The sequence below is a fragment of the Xiphophorus hellerii genome, chromosome 9 (genome assembly GCF_003331165.1).
Source record: "Xiphophorus hellerii strain 12219 chromosome 9, Xiphophorus_hellerii-4.1, whole genome shotgun sequence".
Lineage (NCBI taxonomy): Eukaryota > Metazoa > Chordata > Actinopteri > Cyprinodontiformes > Poeciliidae > Xiphophorus > Xiphophorus hellerii.
The window spans coordinates 7,715,544-7,742,930 of NC_045680.1; the positions used below are offsets into that span (position 1 = coordinate 7,715,544).

At 36.6% G+C, this 27,387-nt stretch overlaps 1 protein-coding gene across 4 annotated transcripts in view; it reads left to right on the plus strand.

The window, feature by feature from the left end:
* LOC116725481 (carboxyl-terminal PDZ ligand of neuronal nitric oxide synthase protein-like) overlaps positions 1–27,387 on the plus strand; it is a 196,779-nt gene that overhangs the window by 153,270 nt on the left and 16,122 nt on the right. For all 4 annotated transcript variants that reach the window (XM_032571557.1, XM_032571558.1, XM_032571559.1 and 1 more), the window contains 2 exons: positions 12,962–13,127; positions 16,268–16,444. In XM_032571557.1, the coding sequence (XP_032427448.1) occupies positions 12,962–13,127; positions 16,268–16,444 (343 nt within the window). The remainder of the gene's footprint in view (positions 1–12,961; positions 13,128–16,267; positions 16,445–27,387) is intronic.

Consider the following 27,387-nt stretch of genomic DNA (forward strand, 5'->3'; position numbering starts at 1 on the left):
GAAATGGAAAGAAGGCTGAAATGTACTGAGGGGTTCACAGATTTTACAGCTTGAGCATCTACAGTTGAAACAAGGGTGAATAACCTGATTTTTGATTCATGAGTCGAATCAATTCCCACAACACTCCCACAGTGATAGTGTGTATTCTGAATCTAAAGAACCTCAAGGCTAAGAAACTTCTGCTTCACACCTAAACGGGTTCAGGCGCTCTTAAGCGGCGTTCTCAGACTGAAGTTGTTGAGCTTTTTACCTGAATAGCTGTGAACAAACTGCTGCCACAGCTGATGGCTCACAAGTCTGGTGTGAGCAGGGCGATACATAAATGTCATTAATTATAAGTGAGAAGAAGCCAGAGGTTGCTGTCCACTGGCAGCGGTACCCGTGTAAATTTTTTTAATGAGTCGGAGTTTTGGCACATGAAGCGAAGTGCTTCACTTCCCTATAAATAGGTTAAATGTGTGCATGATTTTGAGGGGTTGAGGCCGACCTCGGATCTCATGTCATTTAGCAAATGGCTGAGTCTGTAATGTGATCTGCTGCTTAGAACATCTTTGCTGTCCACTTTACCCAATTAAACAAAATTTTCAAAAGGAATAATGTTTATAGGTTTCCACCTATAAACTTTGATCTCTAATACATGGATATCCAGCTTTAAAGGTGTAAAGTTGACATCTATGATATGACCCAAAACTTGGATATTAACAGTGACAGTGATATGTATGCAATCACCCTACTTTTTTAATGATTTTCTGGTTGCCATCAAGGTTCAATTTCAAATGTATGGCGTTCCGATGTCCACTGTAGTGCACACATGATATTTCAAAAATAAAAACTTTTTTCCAAATTTTTTTTTTTTTCAGTATTCTAATTACCTTACAAAGGTTGTGGAATTTTAAAAAAATGGTGATTGGTCAGTATTTTATTTCCTGGTAATCAGGAGGATATGAAGAATGAATGGAGCTCTTAGCTCACTTCTCAGTTCATTTTATTCCACCTAAACTGTTAAGTGAATGGTCCGCTTTAATAGTGTGTTGAGAAGATTAAGGGCTATTTGTGTAAAAATATGTTAGTTGGTTGGACATAATAAAAAGAAGTCAATTTATTGTAGTGTAAGCTATTCTTTGGACTTTGACATTTTCATCTCCAACGACTTCTGTCCTCGTCTCACTTTATAGATTAACACATTTTATTATACAATCTAAACAATCTCTTTATTTTTTAACTAAAATACAGCACTGTGTTTCAAACATAGCAACGGTCTTTTTATGACAGGTATATTTTTAACCAAAATTCCAATCTGTTGCTCAATTACTATTTCCTAAAAAACAAGACCAAGCATGAAATCTTGAAGGTTAGTCCCATTATTACAAGGATTCATGCAAAATTTTCAAAACTTCCCATGAGTCTGTCAAATATTTTTAACTTTGTGTACTATATATTTTTGGATTGAGGTGGGTTGCACCTGTTTTGAGGATCACTTGGTTAGACTCTACAGTTTTTTCATCTCCCTTTGAACTGCACTCATTTTAGCTCTGTATGTTTTTAAACTTGGCATTTTTCCTTAAGAGCCAGTTCAGACACAAATCCAAGCTGCAGAGCCTCCTAGACATCCAAATTTTTAGTTATAAAGCTTGAGCAGCAGATGTTTTCAGACAGGTGAATTTAGTTTGGATGCACACAACACCGAAGTGTTTGCCTCCACATTTGGAGGCGATCAAAGCCAAATCCACAGCTATTTGTCTGGGCTCTCGAACATCCATGGTCCACATAGTCTCTGGTAGACAAACTGTCCCTAACTTTTCAGAGTGAAATTGCCTTTGACTTCTTTGCAACAGCAATAATAAAGAAGCAGAGATCAGTCTGGCACAGGTCAACATTTGAAAACAATTCCCTGTAAATGTATTCACACTTTGTCTGCATTATAGATGAGAAGTCAAAGAAAGAAGGAACACATATACTGCACATAAAGCACGAGTTTATGTGCTTTGGGGATTTTCTTGTTTATTTGTTTTCTGAAGAACTGAAACATATGAAATTCAAACTGCTCCCCCTGAAAACATGTTTCCCTGAAGTTTGTGTTAGTTTTATGTCAGGAAGATGTGGTTGGATCTGCTGGGTTTTCTGCTTGTCACAAAAAACACTGTAGAATGATGTTCCTTTAATTTATAATTTATAGATCTTAAACACCAAGTCTCCTCTGATTTTATAGAGTTGGAGGCTCTAGTGAGTTATATAACCACAACAAAACATCTTCAAAGAATTGTAATAAATAATACAAAAACTGATTTTATGTCAAACAATATTTCTTCACATGTCATCTGTTTAAGAGAAAGTGCACAAACACCTTTTTTTCTAATGCAATGAGACACTATCATGAGACTTCCAATATGCTTGTAAAACAATTTTATTTCTAAATTTACTTAGGCTTGTTTTGTAAAATTGATTTTCTAAAACAGCTTTTCTAAATGAATCCTTTATTCATTTAGGTACTTTGATTTGATTTATCTTGGGCAATAATGTCGATGTAATTTTCTGTAAAAAAAAAACAAACTGTTTTCTTGTGGCTCTGGAAATATGACAAGAAACTGTATTGTACAAGAGGAAAACCATGAATCAGCTGTCATTTCTTTGGACAGAAAGGTGTGTCAGTTAAACAGAGAAACGATACAAATCCAGCTGTCAGCTAAAAAGATTCAAAAGGCTCCCTCATAGCTTGGCGCTTTGGATCCCCAGTGGATGGTGTCCAGTGAGTCATACATGTATCCCTGCTCCAACACAATCGTTGACTTATTTCTAAAGTCTGTGACCAAATTCTAGAGAGGCATGAATAAATAACTTATTTGTGCATTTGTCTTTTGACTAAACTTTTTACCACATTTTGTTTTAGGATTTTTACCTTTTAAAAAAGGTTTAAATGAATTAACATTTTCACAATTTACATCAATAAGCCTATTTATGCACTATGCAAATCATTGCATCTATAGCCTCCTTCACATTTGTCTCCGGTTTTTGCCTTACAAATCTTGGCTTATTAATCTCACCAGCTGCAAAGTGCTGTATGAAAATAAAAAAGAAGAGTGTTTTCTGCTCTCTCATTATGAAAGGAATTATCATAAGAGATGTAGAGGGGACTATTTTCACTGTGGACACCCTCAGTTGCTGAAACTGCCTCTGATTTTATGGCTCTGAGAGGAAAACTAGAATCATTTTTGTTGTTGAGACCTGATGAGGAGGCTGGGCAGAGGCCACAGTAAATGGAAGTAAATTAGTGAGATGGCCAGCCCTAACCACAGCTCACTTGGAGATGAGTGGAAATTGAGATATTTAATGAAGTAGTGAAATTGAGGGGGTGTGATGGTTACCTGTTTGATGGTGAAAGCTGGCAGTGCAGCTGCTGCTCTGTCGCTGCATGATGGAGCTCATGTCTTAGTTCACATGTTCAGAAATTCACTCTGTCTCATTTTCTTGCTTTTATATATTCTTTTTACTTGTCCTTCAACCTCATGCAAAATCTTATCTAACTCTTTCAAGAGCTCATAATACTGTCTAAGATATGTATGATAAGACTTTCACTCACAGTTTGGACTAGGTGTCAAATGCCCCAGTAATAGCATATTGTACTTGACTTGACTCTTGATCATTCCCCCCCTGTGGGCTCTATTCTGGATGTGCCAGCTCCTTGCAAATGAAATTGTTTACATATACATCTCTGGTCTGCATCTGTACCAAATAACTTCCAAATCACATATTTCTTTCTGAGTGCTTAACTTATTGCACCCCCTATCTTCACAGCAAATCGTATTACATAGTTGGACATACATTACGTTGACAGTATTCACTTCCTCTGATCTTCTTCATGTTTACTGTATGACAACAAAGTGACTGTGTGAGAGGAACAGGAAAAGGAGAGAAGCAGAAATCAACGTTGTTTAAACTCCGCTGGATACAAATTGTTTCAAGTACATGGCAACATTAACAGGGCATTCAGTCAATGACACTTCAACAAGAAGCTTTAAATCAACATAAAAAAGTTGGTTAAGTCATCTTATTTAACTAACTTATCTCAGCCAGGACACTTGACCTCACTCTAGATGATCAATGCCAAGTAGATATAAAATTATGTCCAAGTTAGTTGGATGCACAGTTGGAGACTCTCTGGGAGAGTCAGTGGTACCGCGGCTGGGCGTAGCAACCTGCAGGTAAACCCGAAGTTGACTGGGCAGAGGTTGCTTCAAATGGAACATCTGCAATGCACTAGGACACAGCAAGGATTTCCAGGTCCTCAGTTTCGGCTTCAGGAAAGTTTAGAACTGCCGTATTCACTAACAGCTACTCTTGAAAGTTCTCCTGGTAGCTCTTCAAAAGTTGCAGAAGTCCTTTCGTCATTCAACAGAATTAGAGATGTGGTCCAATCAGTATGTTTGAATAAGCAGACTCAACAGATGAGGGAAGACCCTTTATTCCCCATCTTCACTTTCAAACATGATGGCTTGAACTATTTTCTAAAGAAATTTTGAATATTAGAATTCAGTCTATGGAAGCACAATGCTAGGAGCGAAAATCTCCAAAAAGCCTTACAGCTGCAATTACATTAAAAGGTATTTCTACAAAGTGTTAACTCAGACAGGGCTGAACACTTCCGCAATTTGTGTACTGTACTTGCCTTGTCAGGCAAGAGAAACTATGAGAAAGATAAGATAGGCATTTGTTTATTCTTCCATCTGGTCAAATCTATAAAATGGAAATGATTGCTTTTGTAAGTCACTGTAATGTCGTGCTATATTCAACTAGAAGATTAAAGGTCCGATCAATTTTCTGCTCCATTTCATTAACTGTTTCTCCAACACACCTTCCTTGTGTAGATATTCCACATATCTCAGTTGCTCTATAAGCACATTTCTAATGGTTTCCATGTCATGAGACCAAAATGACAATTTTCCCATCAAGCTTTTCCTCCAAATTGACAGAAATACAGGAGAAGTGGCTGTTGGAGGGTTTTCAAACGTTTTGAGATCAAAGAGAGCTGGCATGGGCAAGCAAAGCAGTGCTGGTAATCCTGTACAAGGAGTGCATCCTCAGCCTGTTGAGTCATAGTACACAACCAGTCCTAATCCCTTGTACTCTGTCGCTGTGTTTCTGTTTTGTCTGATAAGGAACTGTTGTTAGTTAAAAATCCTTCTCGTCTGGTAGCCACAGTTTATAAAATTTTCTTTTATTTAATTTATTTGTTTTAATCTGTGTTTTGCAGAATGCCCTCACTATAAATGATTTCCTATGCTTTGCTCATTCAAGACTCTTGCTCATCAGAAGTCTCAGAAAAGGGCTTGCACTTTGGTTTATGTGATTTAAAGCGTTAGATAATGAAAACTGGTTTTAAAGGTGACCTATCATACTTCACTGAATAGACTATAATAGGTCTATGGGCTATACAAAACTCATTACATCATACAAATCATTACATTTTTTGCACAAAATCTTTCTTGGATAATGAGATCTTAGTCTGTTCAGTTCTTCCTATTTTGAGCACCTTTCACAATTAGTTGTTTTAGGACCTCTTGTCACTTTAAATCCAAAAAAAGCTACTACTGGCCATGGCCCCACACTCAATATTTACACTCACACATAAAAATGGCTGCAAACATATGCACAATTATACAACCATACATCTTTGAAAACCATTGCTCTATAGCCATGTGCACAATCAACAAGAATGCATAAAGTGGTTTCTGGATGGTAAGTCAACAACAAAATACTTGTCTTTTCCAGCAGCCATTGTACTGTACATTGTACCACATACTGTGGAAAAAAACAGCTGACCAAACTTTATGGGGTTCAGCTTGGGGTGGTAGGTAACCCAAGCTGGTTCCAGACACCAAAAAATATTAACTTATTGCCAAAAATCAACTGGGTCAATAATCAACTGGGTGGTTTTATTTATGCAATGAGCTATTCTTAGAAGCAGTAGAAACCCCAATTGAAGTACAAAAATGTGCAAAATGTGAATTTTACATAATTTTGCATAACATTTTTACTTTATTATCTCATTGAATTATCTCAACAATAAACTAAAACATTATTATACCTATATTCTGACCAAATGTGAATAGAATAAATCCTTGAATCTTAATTAAAGGAAGTAGTGGTCAAATTATATATATATATATATATACTTCTCTATCAAGCCTCTTCTCTCACTGTCAACTATATATATACAGTATATATATATATAGTATATATATATATATATATATTGTATATATATACAACTATATATATATATATATATATATATATATATATATATATATAGTTGACAGTGAGAGAAGAGGCTTGATAGAGAATTTCCTAGCCTTTTTAAAACAAAAAAATATGTATTATAAATACAAAAACTGTCCTTGGTACTGGTCTTCTGGGAAATAGTCTTTGAACAGTGAAACTGATGAAAGCGCTCCCTAATTAGAGCTTTAACGAGTTGTTTCAGGTGCTCCAAGCTTCTTTAATTTTAGGACACTGATAAGAGAACAGACTCTTACGGGTTGCAGAAAGTTCATTATTGGAAACAATCGTGGTGAAACAAAAGTCATTCACCTTTGTAATTGGGACTTTGTCTGTAGTTTTTGTTGTTAGTTAAAGACATCATTTTCTCTGCTTCAGCTTGAAAGGAATTTCTTTCCAAATGAGCAGGAAATTGCCTACACATGAGTTTTAATGTAGGCCATGCAGGAGTTTTGATTGAACTTACACTCTTTATTTTGTTTTGTTTTGTTGCTCATTGTGCTGTTTTGTTCATTCATTATCCATGTTATCATTATTGAACACATTATATTATGTTTTAGTTGCCACATAACATAAGGCATTTCCTCCATTTGGGTTCCACAAATAAGTTGTGTTGGCCTCAAACACCGTCTGATATTTAGTATATTTTATGGTGGATTCTTTTGTTTGTAAAATGACTAGGTCCTGTTGCTGCAAAATATCTCCAAACCATGACACTCTAGAAAGTAGAAGGTTTTCAAAGCTTTTACTTTGTGCTGTGCTGACTTGATAATATTTTTACAACCACTGACTTGGTTAATTGTCTGCTGATTCAGCTAATGTTGGCCTATAAAGACAAACATTATTACTGACGATTAGTACAATTTTCAATTATTGCCATAGTATGTTATCCAAACACACTGGGGATAAAAGGGTAATTCTGTAAGAAAATGTTACTCATGCTTCATGTTTGTACTTAATGTTATTTCCTGGAGCAATAATGAAAATAAAATGCACATAAAAAGGAAACTGTGATGCATTAAGACACAGTGGGTCGACTAAATTTAATTACAACCTGAAGTGACAATAATTAGAAGTTTCTTGTGCTTTATCTTTTTTTGATATCTGATTTTGGTTGGCTTCTTCACTCATAAGACATTGTGCTATCTTCACATTAAAACATAGGCCAGACTCTTAAAATAAATATATATTTTTTATCGATTGTAGCATTGTTTACTCACGTTTCTACCAAGAGTCAATCAATGTCTCAATTGCAGCCACTTCAGGCATTAACCACAGGGATGACTACAGCAGATTCTGTATGAAAAACAGCAGAGACTGATGTTCTTAGCAAAACTTCTCTCTTCATCATCTAAGATGGTGTACTGTCTGTGCTAAATTACATCAGCTTTGTTATCACTGGGGTGTCGTTCTTTATAAATTAATTCTACAAAGGTCACAACACAATCTGAACTCATTGTTTTTTGTTGCAAACTATAGAATTAATAAAAGCAGATGATTTTCTCCCTCAGCTGTGAATTTTGAGTCAGTCCCATACATCTCCAACAGAATGGCTCCTTGTTAAACAAGGAGTAGAGTGGCATGGATTTATAAGAGAAGAAACACTCAGACAAGTTCCCCTATCGGACAGAAATGTGGTACAGCAGACAAGAAATGGAAAAAGGAAAGTGAGAGAAAATATCACTAAAGGAACCCAAAATCAAAAGATTTGAGGCAAATATTTTGTTTGGTAAAAAATGAACAAGAAATACCATTACTCACAAGAGCTGCATATGTTTTGCACCTTCCTCTATATTGTCTTCATAGATGGTTTAAAACTATTAAGATGTATTACTAAAGTGCTTAAGTTAAAAAAAAAAAGTTATTTCTATGTTTACTTAAACGTCTTTGTGACGTCCGTCAGTTATTGTGTTTTGTCCTGAGGCGGAGCAGAAGGGGCGGGACCAGGATTCGCCAGGCCCAGCGCGTCCTCGGGATATAAGCAGTCTGCTTCAGCGCGTGGGGAAGAGAGGACAGGAGCTGAATCTGGCTTGGGGCTGAGCCGGCTTCTCCACCCAGCTTGATTCTACAGAGGGCTTATCCGTGGAGCAATGACACCGACCACACGGGGGGAGGGGCACCCGCTTGTCGATGCTGGTCCTGTTTATTTGCTTGGATTGTACAATAAAGACTGTACTCTTTTATTGAGGGCCGTGCCTCTCTGGCTTTTTGTCGCGGCTCACGAGCCGGGTCGTAACAGTCTTAAAGAGGGTTTGAACACATTTGTGTGTGTATTGTGATGCCAACAGCTTCAAGGACTGGGTTTTTCATGGTTGAGCAGCTGGGTCCCCAAATCGTAGCTCACCAAGTTTAATGAAAAGCATTGGATGGATCAGTGTAAAGCACATCACCACTTGATTCTAAAGCAGAACAGTGTTCTCTGGAGTGAACAATCATGTTACTCTTTCTGTTAATCATTCAGATGAAACAGTCAGGGTTTGACAGTTGCCAGGAAAACAGTTCCTGCCTGACTGAATTGTGCCAAGTGCTAGAGGAGAAAACATAGTGTGGAGGTTGGTCCTCAGGGGCTCAATCCCAGTGAAAGAAACCCTCTGTGCTGGGCCATACAGACTTACTCAATGAATTAGAATATTATTGAAAAGCTAATTTATACCATTAGCTCAATTAACAGTGAAACACAATGTCTAGATTAATTTCACACAGATAGCGTAATTGTTAAAATATTTTTGGAAATTTCATTTTATGGTTGAGGAACAACCCCTACCAGTACCAACATGACTCCATATAAGTGCATAAAGAAATATCCATAAGGATGAGCTTGATGTGGAATAACATGAATAGTCTGCACAGAGCCCTCAACCACAACTCAATGGAGAACCTGTGATAAATTGGAGCCAAAACTGTGAGCCAGGCTTTCTCATCCATCATCACTGCCTGAAGTCATAAATTCTCCCCTGAAAGAATGGTCAAATTTCACATAAACACATTCGTAAACCTTGTGGACAGCTTTTCCAGAAGTGTTGAAGCAATAGGTGAGTTAACTGGGAAAATAAAGCCTGTGTAACAATGGAATATCATCAAAGTATCTGTGTGTGTAAAGACGGAAGTCTCCATAATATAGAATGTTTATACATTAGTCTCTATATTAAATTGGTTGCTCTATTCCCTTTTTGTTAATAATCACATGGCAGTTAAACATTGATATTGTGGAGAATTATCCTTTCTCCATTAGGTTCTTGATATTTGAGGTTTCAAGAAGAGTCAGTGAGTTGAATTCATGAATTCCATTTATTAAGACTAAAATACAGCTGGTCCATTTGCTCATGCTATTCTTATGGGTTAACAGAGCCAAATAGCATTTGTAATTCTCTTTGTTAGCCTCTATCTAAGCTACGCCCCGAAGAGAGCGTTCCCTAATGTGTCATTTCCTTTAACCTTAGTTTTGAGGGTGTGTTTTTAGAGATGTGGCAAAAAATTACTTTCAGAAGTTAAAACAAGTATCAGAAATTAAGAAAAGAGATTAAAGGGACTTCACTGATTATGCCCATTTATTTACCCATCTTATGATGGCTATTTCTGACAGGATAATGCACCGTGCTCCAAAGCATTACAACTTATTCATTGTGCTGCAATGTCCTCCAAAGTCACCAAAACTCAATTCAATGATCACTTTTGAGATGTGGTGGGACAGATATGCAGTAACCCCTTGATGTTTTTATGTAGATACGGAGCAAGATTTCTTAGAAATACCTCCGATGGATTATTAAATTTATGCCACATCAAATTTAGGTAAGTCTGATCTTAAAAATGCCCAACCTGGTAGCAGGTGTACTTAAAATGTGGCAGGTTATTCAGTAAACAGCCAGCGCACCAACTGATTGAATGAATAAAAATTATTGTCATGATCATTTTACAGCTATTTCAGTGTCTCTCAGAACAAGCCTAATTCTTAAGCCCATCCTCCACTTTTCAGAGCACAGCAGTGCTTCAGAATATTGGGCTGTCCTTGGTGTATTGTTCCATTTTCAAATACTTTGTTGTGTAGTCGATATTTATTTATTTTTTTGCTGTTTTCTTATTTGATATTTGTTACCCTTGACGTCAGGAGCAAAGAGCCTTTGTGCTGCCATGGTAACCAGCTACGTGTTACCACTTTGTGCTGAAATGAGGAAAAAAACCAGAGAATCATTATGCTTTTCAATGACGTGTATCTCTACACGAGAAGCCTTGATTTGCCGCACCTGTCTTCTCTTCACATAAGTATTGGTGGGTTTCTCTTCAGCCACGCTTAGCTTTGATTTAGTCATTTTTACACTCAAAGCAGCATATAAAATGTCTTACAAGAATCTGTTAGAAAATCTGGAAACAAGGTAATATTAAAAGTAATGAGCCCTTCCTGACTTTTACAGCCTAAATTAGATGTTTTTTCTTCATGGATTTCTGGAAATATTTCCCCTCTTTTTGCCTCAGTTCTTCTTTGCATCCTAGTCTACTAGTGTTTGAAGCTTTGCTGGTCTGTGACTAAGCTCCAATTTTAAGCCAAATCAAATCATTGAGAAGTACGCCGCCTCTTTTGTCAGAAAATCATTAATAAGTGGTCTACCTTAATGCTGAGCCTCTTTTAAACTTCTCTCAGATTAGAGACTTTTGAGATTTTCTCCTTTGAACTTTTTGAAAGCAGTTACATGGCTGCAAAGGTGTCTAGTTAGAATGTGAGGTGGTGCAGCAAACATTTGTGAAAACAAGGTAGTTGCTGCTCACACAGAAACTAAATATGAGTATGCATTTGTAATTTTGTGTGCAACAACTGAAGGGTGTCTGCCTCGATTTTTAAATAAATGATTCATTGTGTAAAACTAGTTTTAGCCTTTCATACCTAAATTGAAATGGAGTCTGCTTTAATCTGGCAAACCACAGCAGACTGTGGCATTAAGGTTACATGAGGATCAGAGCTGTCACTCGAGCACCATGAGTGCTCTTTGAACATTTTATAGTGGCACAATAATTTCAGCACAAAGATCTTACATTTTTGGACAGTCTATTAAATTTTTTATTTGAATACTGAAGTTAGTTTAAAACTAATCAAAAAGAGTTAAAAAATGTACCCAACAGTCAAGATTAGTTGTGTGCACATCACATTGTATCAAGTAGTGGATTGGCTGCTATGATTATGTGTCACCTGTTTTTTTTTTGCAACCGGCATCTTGTATCTCTGATTTTCACATTACGAGAATCTTCTTAAAATCCTCTGCAGTCATTCAACTTTTGAGACCTTTGAGGATTTGAGAGGAAATTCAATACTCACTGTATATTTTTAGAGATAAAAACAGGATGTTAAGGAGAACATAATTAAGCTGTTTACTTCTCCTAATCAATTACTACAATATCATTTTTGACTTCACTTTACATCATTAGTAAGTCTGTATCTACACTAGCAATAGCAAGTATGTAATTGATATGAGATACTGCATAGAGATGAGCCTTTTAAAAGATCCAGTTTCAAATTAATACTCTAATAAAATATTTAGTTCACATGCCCAAAACTGTCCAAATAAAAAATACAAACATTTTGAGAAGGTTGTGATTTACACTGCTGTTGTATTATTTAAAGTCAGTACTTGATCAGTAATTCAGGCGCAGCCAGTAAAATGTGTAAAAGCACTAAAATAAATTAACATTCTATTACACTGGCATAGTCTCCAAAATCCAAAAAAACTAACCGTTAATTTGAACACATTAATGAGGTGCAGAAAACAGTCATATTATTTGTGATTTTTTTTTTCTTTTTCCACAAAGCCACAGCACACTTATTAGCACCCCTGCTTTTACAGTTTGTATGCCCTTTACCCATTTATTCTGCTCATGTACCATTTTATAAGTTTTTCATGGAGCAAAAGGGATCACTTCATTCTGCTCTCCTCAAACTACAAGTTTTATGTCTGTGGGCTGAAAAATAGAATAGAATAGAATAGAATAGAATAGAATAGAAGTACTTTATTCATTCCAGCAGGGAAATTACTTCGCAGTTACAGCATAGAGACAAGACACAATAACAACTACCACTGAGTAGTAGTTGTAGATAAAATAAAGACTTCAAGACTATTTAAGATAGACAGAGACACCCCTGCTCTGGTAGTACTATGTATATTTTTTAGGGTAGCGCAGATAAATGTGTTTTACCTGGCATGATCCCACAACAAAAGCTTAGCATGTTCTTTTTGGTTTTTTAGTCATTTTAGCCCTCTTCTAAGTGCAAATGTTTCTCAAATGTAGAACTCCTTCCACTCCTGGTATTGTGCTCTTGCTCTTGATCTTGAGCAATGATTCTTCCTCAGTAGTCCCCACTGGATTATCACTGATTGATCTCTTCGATTCTGGCTGTGAAAGAACTCAGATGGTTTTGTGACATTAGCTCCAAACTGCTTTGATTAAATTCAGTGCAGTTTAAATACTACAGAGGATCAATCATTCTCTCCTGTTGATCAGACTCAGCCACGTTTTGAAAGCTAAATCCTCAGCAGATTTCTAGGCTTGGCGTGGCACAGGACTTCACATTTAGTAGTTTATGTTATGGCTATGTCAAAGGATTTCTGTAACAACGCTTGTCTGATCAACCCATTATCTCTCTCTGTTTCATATCTACTACCTGTACCCCAATTTCACCCCCTTTCATCCATCAATGAAGGTCCATCTTCTGAAGGACCAGCTAAGCGCCGAGGCCACAGCTCGGCTGGAGGCCCAGGCTCGAGTCCATCAACTGCTGCTCCAGAACAAAGACCTGCTGCAGCACATCTCCCTGCTGGTTAAACAAATCCAGGAGCTAGAATCAAAGATGGTTGGACCAAATTCCAGTAAGTTAAAATCTCATTATTTACATTATTTACAGTGGGTTAGAGTTGATGGGTTAGATGTTGATAAGTCAGGCATGGTCATCAAATGTATGTTAAGCAGGATATAAACCCATTTTGGCATGTAAGCTACCCACCTCCCTACATCCGGCTACTTCTTCCCAGTCTGACCTCTTCCTCAATCTGTCCCGAGGTCACATGTCTTCCCTACGACGAATCCTCCTGAATCTCTAACTTTCCCTTACGCACAGAGATATAAACTTCTTTTAGTAGCCCCTTGGGCTGGTAGAGTTATTGTCTCTGCCACCACATGCAGACAATGCGGTCACATTAATCTGGGCTGCGTGTGGATGTCAGCAGAAACCTCAAGCAGATCCTAGTGGGTGGATTCAGCTGACAAATTTTACATTATATTGTCATTAGTCCTTCAAGATACTAGAGTAAATACAGATTTTCCATTAATCCTATTTTTCAAAAGACAGCCAGTAGCTGCAACATCAACAAGAAAGAAAACACACTGGTAAACCTTTAGATAAAATATCAATGTTATAATATTGAAAAACTTTATAATTGTCAAATTGCTGTACGTTTATTGACAGCAGTCAATGAAAACAAAAAGATATCCAAATTTATTGCGATTAACATAAGTATCTGCACAATCGTGGGCACAGAAATTAGATTCTCTTTTCTTTCAGTTCACTCAAAAATTGCAATCAGTTGGTTTGTCTCTTTTAACCCTACTGTATTGTAACACATTTGAATGATGCTTTCACAAGATGAATCTTTTATCTAAGGTTATTCTTCTCAGTCAAAACTGAAGATTCATGAAACATGCAAGAGAGAAATGCTCCAAAAGACTCCAAACAAATAACAACAAAACCTTTGGGCATTGTCCATATTCAACAGCCCAGTTGCAGAGTGCATAAAGGGCTTAGAGTAGGGATTAGTTTTGGACCAAGTCACAATATAAAGTTGGCCTGCAGACACAGTTGTAGAAATTCTAATAAAAATCAAGCTCATTAAATGTAGGATTAAAAAAAACACGAGTGAATACGTATTTAGTCACCTTTCTGTTTGTGCTCAGAAAGATGGCAGTCCTCAAACTCTCTTCCTCTGTGAAGCTGCTGCTATTCATGGTAAGAGAGTTGAGTATGTTTTTCTATTGAACTCTTAGCTTTCAGATATTTTTTTTCCAGACTCAACACACATCCTACTGATGTTCAGCTGTCGCAGACCCCCCTCTGTCCTCTCCAATGCCTTTCTTTGCAGCTTTGTGCATTTTAAAGCCTCTTCTTTGACTATTCAGACAGACAATCTTCTCAGCAACACCACAGCCCAGTCTGCCCTCCAAATGTCACTCTGCAGGAAACAATCTTTAATCTTTTCAGCAAATATTTCAAACGTGAAGCTTTGCTTATTACTCCCAAGGCAAGTTGGACTTTTTAATATGCTTCTCTGTCCACACTTGAAAACTTTCCGCGGACATGCTTAAAGGTTATTGTTTTTTCTGATACATAAAATGGAAGAGATAGGTGCTGGAAACTAATATTTCACATTTACTACTCAAGAGCTCTCAAAGTCCAATCCTGTATGTGGAAAGTTTTTAGATCGTCTAATGTAAGTTAACCATTTAAATTAGAGAGACACATCTTGCAGTGATAGTGCAACCCATTTACTGTTGCTGTATTAACAGTGACAAGCTTAAATTGCACTAATCTAAGTCAACATTATTAGTCATTTTATTGAAATCGAAGAGCAGCTTGACCAAGATGAGAGGTTTATTCAAACAATGTACAAACAGGTAACATTATTTAGCTTTAAATGGCTCTATCTTCAATAGAAATCAGAACTTAAAGCATTTAAAAGATTTAGACCATAATTTAAAGAGTTGTTTTTCAGTTTTGTGGTATATGCTTCAATTACTTCCATGGTTACGTGTATTAAATCCAGTACCTAGACATGCAAACTGTTTCTGCAAACCTTTGTAAAAGAACTGGACACTCAGGGGCTCAGTAATGTCAATCTTAATGCTGTGATATTAGGCCAGCTCAACATTAAGTCCATTTATGTCAAATACTGTACATGGAATTGTAATACAGTGGAAGTGACTGGGAATGGCAGCAACCCTGTGTTTTTCAAAGCAAAAGGCCTTGAAAAACAGAGCAGCTCCAGTAGAAGCCTAGCCACAGAGAGGACAAAGGTCACAAACTCAACAATAACTAGAGATCTCCAAACTGTACATAATCTTCTGATTTGCTTAAGAGTACTGCATAGAGGTTTTGATGAAATTGGTTTCCATAATTGAGGTGCTGCTGCCAATGCTTAGTTCACAAAGTGTACTACAAAATGTTGGATAAAACGGCCCTAGAGTCTACATAAGTCTAGGATCATGTAGATACATGACTGTCAGTTTAATGGACAAGTCTGAGTTTGTGACTTTAACTGGAGAATAATACTTTCCTAATTGCATTCTCTCAAGTATAAAGTTTGGTGTGAGAGCCAGGTATTCCATTCAAACATCACTGCCTGACCTCACAAATATATTTCTGAAAGAATGGTAATAAAAACAAATCTCATTACAACACACTGCTAACCATTGTGGAAAGCCTTCTCATAGGTTTTCAAGCAGTTAAAGCTTAAAATGATTGGCCTGACATCATAATAAACCCATGGATAAAGAATGGGGTGCTTATCAACTCTGTGTATTATGTAGGCAGACAAGTGAATCATTTTGTGAGACACAAGACTATATATAATTTAGCAATCCAGTCTCAGTTTTGGTTAAGAAACAAGAGTTGGAAAACTTTGTAAACACTGTTCTAGTATATGTTTGAACTTTAAATTTGAACCTGAAAACATGGACAATTTCTAAACAGTGACACAAAATACTTCATTGAGTGCCACATGTTGATGATGAAATAGGCCACAATTGACCTTTCTTGCTGTAAAAGAGACTCCAGTGATTTATGTTGTTAGAATTTTTATCGCTCTGTTTCCAGCAATTCATTTTTATCTTTATGACATACAGTTGTCTTTTGAGAAGATGACTGATGGGAGAACAATGTAAATCAAGCAATCAATTCGTTACTTGATCCATCCTAATATCCATCTTTTCATCTTTTCCACTTGCCTCTTTTCTCCAGTGGGCTCTCAGGACAGTTTGTTGGAGATCACCTTCCGCTCCACGGTACCTCCAGTGATCTGCGATGCTACAACTCCCAAATCCGAGGTGTCAGACATCAACCTCTCTGCACTTGGCACTGGTGACGGAACCAGCAACGTCTTTTCCTCTACCAACGGGACTCTGGGAAGCCCCCTAGGTAGGGACCAATGTCTACTCAAACTGGAGTGTTTCCGTTTCCTCCCGGGACCACCGGGGTCTCCACCTCCCCGACTCCCTTCGCCTCCCCCATCACTCAAGTCTAACAAGCCAATGACTCAAGGTCGAGATGTGCCTAACACTCCAGTGAGCATCTTATCCAGAGAAGTGAAATCTTTGGACTGCCTGGAGTTCACCAGGTTTCGCGAGTCAGGTATTGCTTCAGAGTATGAGTCGAACTCAGACGACAGCGATGACAGGGAAGATGAGGGGGAGGACGATGAGGATGAGGATGAGGAGATGGAGATCTTTGGCTGGGGAACAGATGGGGAGACGTTAAGACTGCTCAATGCTCTCAACAAACAAGGAGCTCCTGACTGTCTGGGAGATGAAATAGCCATTTGAGGCTTTTTCTGTTTTGATGAAAACTCCTCTATTCCTGTCTTATTCACTTCAAATTTCTGTACAGCTAACATTTTGTGGACTAACCTCTGTCAGGTGCGCACAATTATTTATATGAGATTCATATAGTTATACCTCATGTACTTAAAATGATTAACAGTTTTCCAGTTACAGATTGTGTTTTTGATTTGTATTTTAGCTTCAGTGTTTCAGTTTGTTCAGCTTCTAAATTCACTTTCTTTTTTTTATTTTTTATTTTAAAAGTAGCATTCATACCACTGTGAAATTCATAAAATGAAATAGGTCATCCGACATTACATGTTATGCAAAACTATTAGTTAGGTTTATCTTGATGTGTCATATCTCTTATTGAAATAAATCAAATTAAATATTTCTTACTGTCTTGATGTCGCACAGTGTTTTGGTCTGCAGAATATGTCAGCTGAACATACCTTCTGTCAACAAGGAACAGAGTAAAAGAACAATTGAAACTGTTGATAGTAAAGAACAATACAGGTGGTTGCTTTTACAAATGTAAAATGTCAGAATGTCAATCTGAAGGTAGCACAAATATAAATCAAATTGTGTGAAGTATAATTAAAAAATGTCAAGTACAAGCACTACTACTGAAATTGGTCTGAAGCAAAGCATAGTCTTTTCTGCTCAACACACAAAATGGTAAATGGCAAATGTTCTGTACTTGTACAGCACTTTATTTTGACTTTACTCTACATTAAGGCATTTACCGATTCATGCACACATCCACATGCTGATTGTGGAAAGTTAATATAGTGAAGCCAGAGCTGCCCTAGAACAGCCTGACAGAAGTGAGGCTGTCATGCTCCAATGCTACCAGATCTTCCAACCACCAGCAGCAGATCTATCTTTTTCTCAGTTGGACATAGGATTCCAACAACAGAAGAACATGTACTATTATTGCACCAATTCTTAGTAGTTCAACAAGTAAGACTTTTCACAAACAAACACCTAATTTGTAATCAAAATGCCAACACCACTCTTTGTACGTTTTAGCATATTTACTACTTTCGCAAAACTCTTCACATTTCTGGCAATTCTGTTATTGAAATGCACATTTTAAATTCATCACTCTTGGAAATATAATAACTTGCTATTTATGGCATTAAAGCAATCCTTTGCTTTATTAATTTTGTGCCATTTTTAGTGGATACATGATGGCCTGTTCGTGTTTCCAAAGAAAGCCCAACTCATCGACCCACTGCCACTGTGCTCGACACTTTGTGGTGTTTGTGTCTAAATGTTCTACTGGGTTTTTTTCCTGACATGGTGCTGTGTCACTTTACTAAATTTCTCACTTTGTTGTATGTAATCTGTTCATATAACATTTTTCAAGAAATCTTGTGGCTGATTCAGACACAAATTTTGCTGCCACATTCATCTAGAGAGTACAGCTTTTCTTTTTCAAAGCTTTCAAATTTTGGCATTCTCGTCTAGCCTTGTCATAATTGTCATGTCATAAAACGTCAAAGTTGAACATGCTAACTGTGGCATGCAGATTCTGGGATGGAGCTCTTGGGTGCTTTGCAGTTTCACTGTGCTTTGCAGACTCTCTTCAAGAATCTGTCTTAAGTTCCCAGTTGCCCAACTATAGCAATCTTAAAACCACTGGATCTTTAGAAAATGGGATTATATTACTATTAGGTTGCTACTTTCTTTGGTTTACGCTGAAATGAGAAAAACTTATATTTAATGGAGACATGTGACCAATGAGACAGGCTTACATCATATGTTGTCTTGTCAAAAACATTCATCATCTTAAAACAGCCTAAGGATTTGAAAATGAGAAAAAAACAAACATTAGATGCTATTAAGATAAAGCAATGTTTGAAAGCTGTAAGCAGACATCCGGTCAGACTAACTTGAGTCCTGCGTAGGAGAAAACAGTCATGTCTTTTTTTTACTGGAGTCGGTACATTAACTCTAATGCGTAAATTTTCAACAAAAGAGTTAGACTGAGTCATGCTTCTACTGCAGCGGTTTGTCATCTCTGTACAGGCGAGGTTCTCTCAGAGTTTTCCTAAAATCTGAAATATCTAAAATGTAAGGTATAAATATCCTGGAAATGCACAAACATATTATGATATTATGACTAGAATCAAAAATAAGAGTCTCCTTAGACACAAATCTATTTACAGGAAACGCTGTTTAAGAAGAGTACAGCAAACTGAAATATTGAGAGAGCAAATGCCCTGAGAGCAAATAGTTTTGCAAACTCAAGCATATACTTCTATTCGCTAAAATCTAACATAGTCTTCCCTTTCTTTTCTGTGCCCCCCTTTTTAATTACACTCAAAGCTCATCAGACACACTGACATGCTTCCTGATTCAGGAGCTGAGCTTTGAATTTTATTTTATTTATTTATTTTAGCAGATAAAACTTTAAAATGAGAGTCCCTGTGTGTATTTATTTTCTTCTGTCTGTTTTTGAATAGGCAGTGATGCTATGTGAAATCAAACTATATCAGAACATGATATATTGGGTTTGATATTAACCTTCACAACATTTTTTCAGATTAGATCAGGGGGGAACCCAATTAGTCCTGAGAGTAGGTGAAGCAGGGTGTGAGACTGAAGAACTTGTATCTCTTGATGAAGTGGAAAGCAACTAATCTTGTCATGAAATTGCTACCTCTTGGCTCCAATTTATTGATGACTTTTGCTACCATCTCTACTTTGAGGAAGTGGAGTTGCTGTTACTCGGTTTATAATTGCTGGTTGCTTTTCAATAGAGATGTGTATCTGTGCGTACAAATCCAGTTTTCTGCACCGTCCCGCACGAACTTCTGTACTTGCCTTTTTGTCTGCCCCCTTTTTCTGTCTCCACAAATTCTACCCATTTCAATTGTCCGCTATTTCCTTTCTTTTGTAATTTATGTAAAGCTGGGATTAGTTAGATCTAAAGGAACACTGCTTGTTTGTTTCCTTCATTGAACACAAACACAAAACTCCACAATAGTAGCTCACAGATTCAAGCTAAGAGTTGTCTCACTTATTTATATCCAGCTCTGGGTAAAGCCTAAGGGCACAATGATATATTACAGTATTAATTTCGATTCATGCTGAAAGCTAACAAGTTTTCATTTTGCACTTTGGTTTATCTGAGCAATATTACAGTTTTTGGCAATAACTCATCTGAGACTTAAAACAGGGTCGGGCCAAATCTCTAAGCGCTTAGCGTCTCTTTCACAGAGCTTTAGCCTGATGTGATCAAACCAACCAGTGGGAACTCTATGTTCATAAGATACCATTGAATCGAACTCTATGTAACTGCTTGCCTTTTGAATTTGTTCTTATTTGGGAATGAAAGAGATTTTGTTGTATGTAAAATTATACTAAGTCGGTACACATACAATACAGCTCTTTCCCCACTTATTGGCACTCCTGATAAAACTGTGCAAAAACCATTACAATAAACATTTAATCCAATGACAGAATCTCACGTAAAGAAATAATTCCTGTTAAAAAATAGTTGATGTTTGAAAAGAATCACTTGTGTCCCTACCAATTCCTATAAAGTAAATGCTGAAACATCTTAAACTTTATACTTTTAAGTTATAGTTCTCATAAATTATAGCTACATGTATATAAGTTATACATGAGCTCTTGTTTTTCTGTAGTAAAACTTTGAAGAGAGAGACCTGGGAAAAAAGTTTCTCAAATAACTCCAGAGCTGAGTGAGAAATATAGCAAATAGATCGAAGTGGTTACAAAGTGTCCACAAAATCTCTTGGTAACCACAATCAAGTGGATGCTGTCTACCTGTCAACTGGTTGTCGGGGACACGGTGCAAGAAAGGCCTTTTTTCTTTGCTATTTTAATAAATGCCCATGTGTGAAGTTTGATGAATGCTACTGAGATTTTAACTGGATTGTGGTCACTGAGAATACAATTAGGTTTTCAGCAAAAATCAATCCAAGTGGATCTAGCATTAAACAAAAGATCAATTGGTTAAGTGTAGTGGAGGATCTGTCATGCTGTGGGCCTCTTTCTCTTCAAAATTGTTCAATAAATTTTATTTCTATATTTCATCAATTCAAAGTGCTTTATATCGTGAAGACATGAAATCATCAGAAATACCTCTTCCAATTGTGAAACCATTAACAGACATTACATTTTGTCAAGTGCTAAGAAAGCCTGACATCATAAACTTTTTGATACACCTGGTTGTTTTAAATAGAATATGGTGTCCTCTGCCAGAAGCAGAAAGCAGGTTTCCACTGGGTCTTTTGGGAGACCAAAAGTCTGCAACATATTTAAATATGAACATAGACATAGTTCATTGGACACAAACCTTCTCTTTCTCGTCTTCCACAGCCAAAGTACCTCAATAGGATTGTTTTCTTCACTGAATTAATTTGATCAATTAAAAGAGTGATTATTCTTTTTTTTACATTCAGCTACTGCAATTTGGAGGGATTTATTGTTTTTTGCTTTTTATACATTCCTAGCAGGTGTGCCAGTGAGTTTCAAGTGTGCTCTGACTCAAATGTAATTGAAACAAAAGGATACCAACAGAAGAGTAAGATATGCTACAAGTTAAAAGGATTTCATGTCATAGTTTTCTGATTTATCTCCTTTGTGAATCAAGTAAAATAATATTGTCTGAGCTGCTAGCTAATCTGCTTGGATACCCTTACATCTTTATAAAAGTCATGACAAGACATTAAATGGAGGCAGATGGAGAGTGATATGCAGTAAAGATTCCTGATTGAAATCAGATGGAGGACATAAAAGTTCAGGATCATCGCTTTACAGCCCACATCTCGTACATATAAATTAATTTCCCATAAATTACTCGGACTCACTAGGGACAGACAGTTCCAAGTATGAAAAGTGCAAAGAACGACCTTTATGCTTCAGTCACTTCTTCATCATCTCTTATTTTCTCTTCATCTTCCTCACCCATCTTGTTTTTTTCTTTGCCAATGTCTTCAATGGTTTCAATTTATTTAATTTAAATCATATTTAAGCTCCCAACGCATTTAGCACTATATGATGTTTATATTCAAATGGAGACGTAGATTCCAATACATTCAAGTCAAGGCTATTCTCACTGACTCTAATAAGGCATTTAGAGTTCTGAGAAAGGCAGTCTTTTTGAATGTTATTGAAGCATTTAGGTTACTTGAATTATTTCAATGAATATCTTAAATTTACACAATCCATATTTTGACTCTAGTATTTCATGAAATTTCAGGAAACATCCTGAAACTACTATCCTATTGTTGCAACTTTTTATTACCTAGCTGTAATAGAAAGTGCCACCAACATTTCTTTCTGCATTTCTGCACTCATGATATTTACATTTTCATATTCAAAGAGGCTATGTTCTGCTCTGACTCTATACCCTCAGGAGTAAAATTTATTTTTGTCTTTGCCTTTTTTCACTTCATCAAAGCATACGAGTATTTTTTTAACTCGTGGGTCATCATTACCGTATTCTCTTCTTATCTTCTGAACTCAACTTTTTCTCTGACCTCTCCAAAATGTCAGACTGGCTTTTATATTTTTAATGCAGTCTCTTGTGCTTCTTCATTTGAATCTTCATTTGTGATTCATGTTTTGTAACGGTGGAAAAAGGTATAGCCCTCAGCCTTTCACCTTGACAGATGGAGAGATAGTAATTATTTTGTATCATGCTTGTGGAAAACAGACTTATGAGAGCAACCTGTCAGAAAATATTAACCAATCTTTCATGGGATACATATGGTCCACTCAAGCTGAAACTGATTATAACAGAGAGGAGCTATTTGTGTTATTGGTTAATCTATTAGCTTTAATCATTACTTATATGTTATTCATTAAGCCTTTAATATGCATATTGTGTACATTCAATTGCATACAATAATTGTACACAATGTTGTGTACATTATAATGTTTCTTGTCAGAAAAGCAAGAAAGTTGTAAATGGTAGTTGACAAGCTTAGAAACTATGTTGGCGTTTATATCCTAAAAGTAAAAATGAAATAAACTGCAAAAGGTATTCTTTTTAGCATTATTACAATTCCTCAAATATCTCAAACTCTTCTTTCATTCAGCAATAACTGCATGTAGAAGTTGTTTGCCACTGAAAGCTACACTGCCAACTTGTCCAGCAGAGTAGAACTGGGGTTGGTGACTTGCATTGATTTCTCCGTCACAGACACATGTTGTTTGAAACTGAGGTTAAAGACTTGGACAGCAAAGGGGCACTGTAGATCAATATACAGTCCAGTCTGTCACCAGCTGATGCACACACTACAACTTCACAGCTAACCAACACCTGACACACACTCACAATTTCTGGAACTTATGATTATGGTTTAGTTTAACATGTCTGATTTATTCCTATCTTCAGGAAAACCAAAATTATTTCATTACCTTTAAATTGTCAGCACACTAATTCAATAGCTCAGAAAAACCATTAGATTGTGGTTAAATGCTTAAAGGAGACAGCAACTGGTGCTGGTGACATCTAGTGGTAAGGTTGTCTAAAAGAATTTTGTCTACCTACTCTTTCAAAGTATGGAAACATTATGTAGCTGTTGATTCAATATTCTAGTGATGCAGTTGAATTACTGCAAATATTAATCCAATCAAATCACTTTATTTAATCCTATCTATGCTATAGATAGGATATAGGATATATAGAACTATACTTCTATAAGTTTCAGTATACTGTAGAAACAACAACTCACTTTTTCACAATAAGACATTTAAAATGACTGACATTATTATTAATAGATCAGAGCATCTGTTGCTGGTTTGTTTACCATAGATTGCTTACATATCAGGTAATGTGTTTAGAGCAATTCGTAGCTGTTTGATTCAAGGTTTCAGCTTAGAGTCACAAGCAGAATTGTGGAGGTTCCTTGTGCACAAGAGTGTTAGCAAAGTCCTCTCCCCCAGCCAGTTCTTTAATTCTCAACAAAAAATAAATGTCAATGATCTGAACAAACATAAGAGCTGTTTACCAAATGTGTGCACCTATATTACCAAACATCTATTTTAAACCAATATTACAATATAGGTTTGCTGGGAAGAAAAAGCAAATATTAGCACTGAGAAATGGCTGGAGGAGCCTCCCCAAGAATTTATTCCAAGACTGTCCTCTGTTTGTAAAGGCGTCAACGAAGTTTGCTGTGTTAATGTGAAATATGGCTGTGAGATGCATGAGGAGTCAGTGGGTCACATGCAAACAAACAATCACATTAGACCATTAAAGCCTTGGAATTAATTCCTCTGTCTGTGCCAGAAGAGCAGAAGGCATAAAGTACTCAAAACAGCCAAGTAATTAATCCTCTGACCTCAGCATTAAAAATAAGAGCTATAACTTCATCAGAAACTACTTAGATTGATGTGATGAGTATGGCTAGAGTAGTCTTAACCTCGAGGCAGTTGTGTTTTCTGGATGTTTTGTGTCTTTTTGTTCTCTTTTGGTGCTCATTTAAGGGAATGTTCCCTCCACCTCCCATACTTTCAACATATTGCTCAGTCAGATGACGCTTGTTTCCTTACATTTGTCAAATATTCAGCAGTGCTACATGTCTCTGTGTAGATTTCTGCTTTGTGTACGCTCCATGTGCAGTGGCAATCTGCTATTGATGTTGCTGTGATGTAGAACTGACACCTGTTTTGTATGACAGAGTAGCTTGAGTCATAATCTGCCACATGTGGAGCTCCAGATGTGAATGGCCAGCATGCAAAGTTTATTAACTGAAGGTGTTTATCTATGCCACATCTATTTTAAGAGCCAGCTTTCCTTTCTTTGTTTTGGCCTGTTTCTTTTGCATGACTTTGAATGTGTTGATGCCAATGGAATAAAAATTTGTCAGATTATATATTTTAATTCGTCACATTTGATCTTCAAGTTTTTTGGCATCCCTGTCAAAGTAAATAGCCAGGGGAGTGTCACCTTTTCAAAAACTGTTAGGTTTCTTTTAAAAGAAAAATAAAAACGGCAAAATACAATACTGATAAATTTGTGATGAAAGATTTCACCAAATATGAGATTTTTGTTGACAACTTTTAAGTTACTTTTCACCAAAAAGGTAAAAGCATCACACGGTGATGAGAATTACTGAAACTGTCATTTATAAACTAAGCTTTACAAATGGTCTAAAGTTAATAACTGCACATAACAATTCAGCCCATTGTTAGGTGGCGAAAATAATTGAAACGCATAATGCACAGTGCTGCAGTCTTTTATTTCTATGGTTTATTGGTATTCATGCTTCGAAGGTTTTTACAAAGTCTTGAACATAAAAGTAGCTTTTGTAATAAAGAGTTAAAAGACTTGCCAATAGTTTTCTCCTTTATGGTACCATGTGTTCCACATGTGTGTAAGGCTCAGTCTGTATGATATAATTGTTATTTTTAAAGGAATTTTGCTGACTGTGAAGATCCAGCACAAATCTTCATTATATATACTATTAGAAGTCATTTCTGCCTTATTTTTTTTTTTTTTGTGAAAATACATTTTGGAAGTAATGCATACCGACCTGTCTGTGTGATGTTGAGATCAAATGAAAGTTGCAATTCAACAAATCTTGAGATTGTTCATTCATCCCTGCAGAAACCCCATGGCTGTTTTCATCTCTTGCAGCTGGTCATATGAGCAGGAAGCAAAATCTCTAAAACAGACAGAAATAGAAGCAGATAAGAGCAAACTCAAGCTATAAAACCTGGTTCAATGTTTACACGTTTTAATTAAAACCTTTTTTTTCTTTTTCTTTTCGTTTATTGCTATACTTGTCCTTCTGTCTACAAGCCCCTCCAAGGGGAGTTGTCTGGTCAGACAGAAGGTGGTTTAGCAAAAGTCTGAGTGAATTATTGATCTGGGGGCCTAGATATATAGCAGACTGGTAGCACTTAAACATGTCTGACTAGACTCACCCCTACTGTTGTATACAGTATTTATTTCGTATGTCTAAGATCTATGTTTACTATTATTTGTCTGTACTCTGAGGTATATTTATACCTTAATGGCTTTTTTTCTAAAATACGGCAGTCATTTCTCTACACATGTGGGATCAGGTTCCAGTAAATGTTCTTGTTACTAATTTTATTTTCAAGTGTGCAGCATATATCCTACCATTATAGCACTGTAAGTGAAAGGAAGCGGTAAAGAAAAATGAACATTTTCCCTCTGTCATTAGAGAGCGGTGGGTGTTGTGTTGTGGCTGCTTTGCTCAGTGGTCCGGTCAAACCACAGTAAGATGAGAAGTTAATCTAGATCAGTTTTTGCCATTTCTATTGTTGAAGCTAAGGAATGATTTCCACCTTACAGAGACTATTGGTGCTACCTGGAGTATGCTACGGTGTGGCAAGCTGTGCGGGTCTCACTGATGATCATTTTGCTCCATCTCTTTTGGATTCTTACTGTGTCTGCAGTCTAAGGATGCCCTGTTTAACTCACTCTTGGGGCTCCTTTTCCTGCAGCTTTCCCATGGAAAGTGCAGACCTTTTTTTCTGCTTAACTGATTTATATTAAAAAGCTGTGATTATGAACCCCTCTCTCCAGTTGTTATGTTAATATCCTCACAGTAAGAGACTGTACTTTAAGAAGATTATATTTGTCAAAATGACAGGTTTATGTGAATATAAAAAAGTCCAATCATTTAAGGGCCTGTATGTCTTTTTTCATGGCTTACTTTAATGTCTCCTAACTGTGTGGCTTCTAAAATTTGAAACATTTGTTCATAAATAGAGATATCAGTGTCCCTGTGATCAGTTGATACATTCTCATCATGGGCCCTAATTTTTGTTTATCTCCATCTTTATTTTTGTTTGCTTGTTTGTTTTTGTTTGTTTGGTTTTTTGGGGGGATCAAGTGATGTATTTCAGTACATATGCTAAAGTTTGAATTTAAAAAGGAATTTCTCTGACCTACTCTGGTTTAAAGTTACACATAGAGGCTCAATTGTGTACAGACATATTCTACAAAAAATGTTTATACAAAAGACTCTTAGTAAATTACAGAGAAACCTCACCCTTGTTTTTCCCATCAACAAGCTTCTTCTGCACATGTGGTTTGATTTTTGACCAATTTGCTTATTAGAAGTGGAGGAGTTCATTTAAACTGATTTGCTCCTTGGTCCTGGCTTTTAAGCATTTTTCACATTAGGTTTTGTGATCATAGCTTATGATAAGGCCATCTCAGTGTTTAACCTGGATCATCATTTCCCAAATATTTTTGAAGTGTTTGTGGTCACTCACCCATTGGTACATCTAGTTGTGGCCAGGTCAGAAATTTTTATCCAAACTATTTCCTGGAGGTGAAGGAAATTTATGATATTCAGGGACAACCCAGAAACCACCAAGACTCAAGCACACTATGAGCTTGTTTAAGTGATAAAAAGAAAGCCATGCTCCACAAAACTATCTCAAGCACAACTGAGATTAGCAGCTGCTCACATGAATAAGACAAACATCTTCTATAGAAAAATTCTATCACAAACATTGAGCTGTTTCACCACAATGATAAGTATGTTTGTAGGAGATGAGGTGAAAATGTCAAATTTA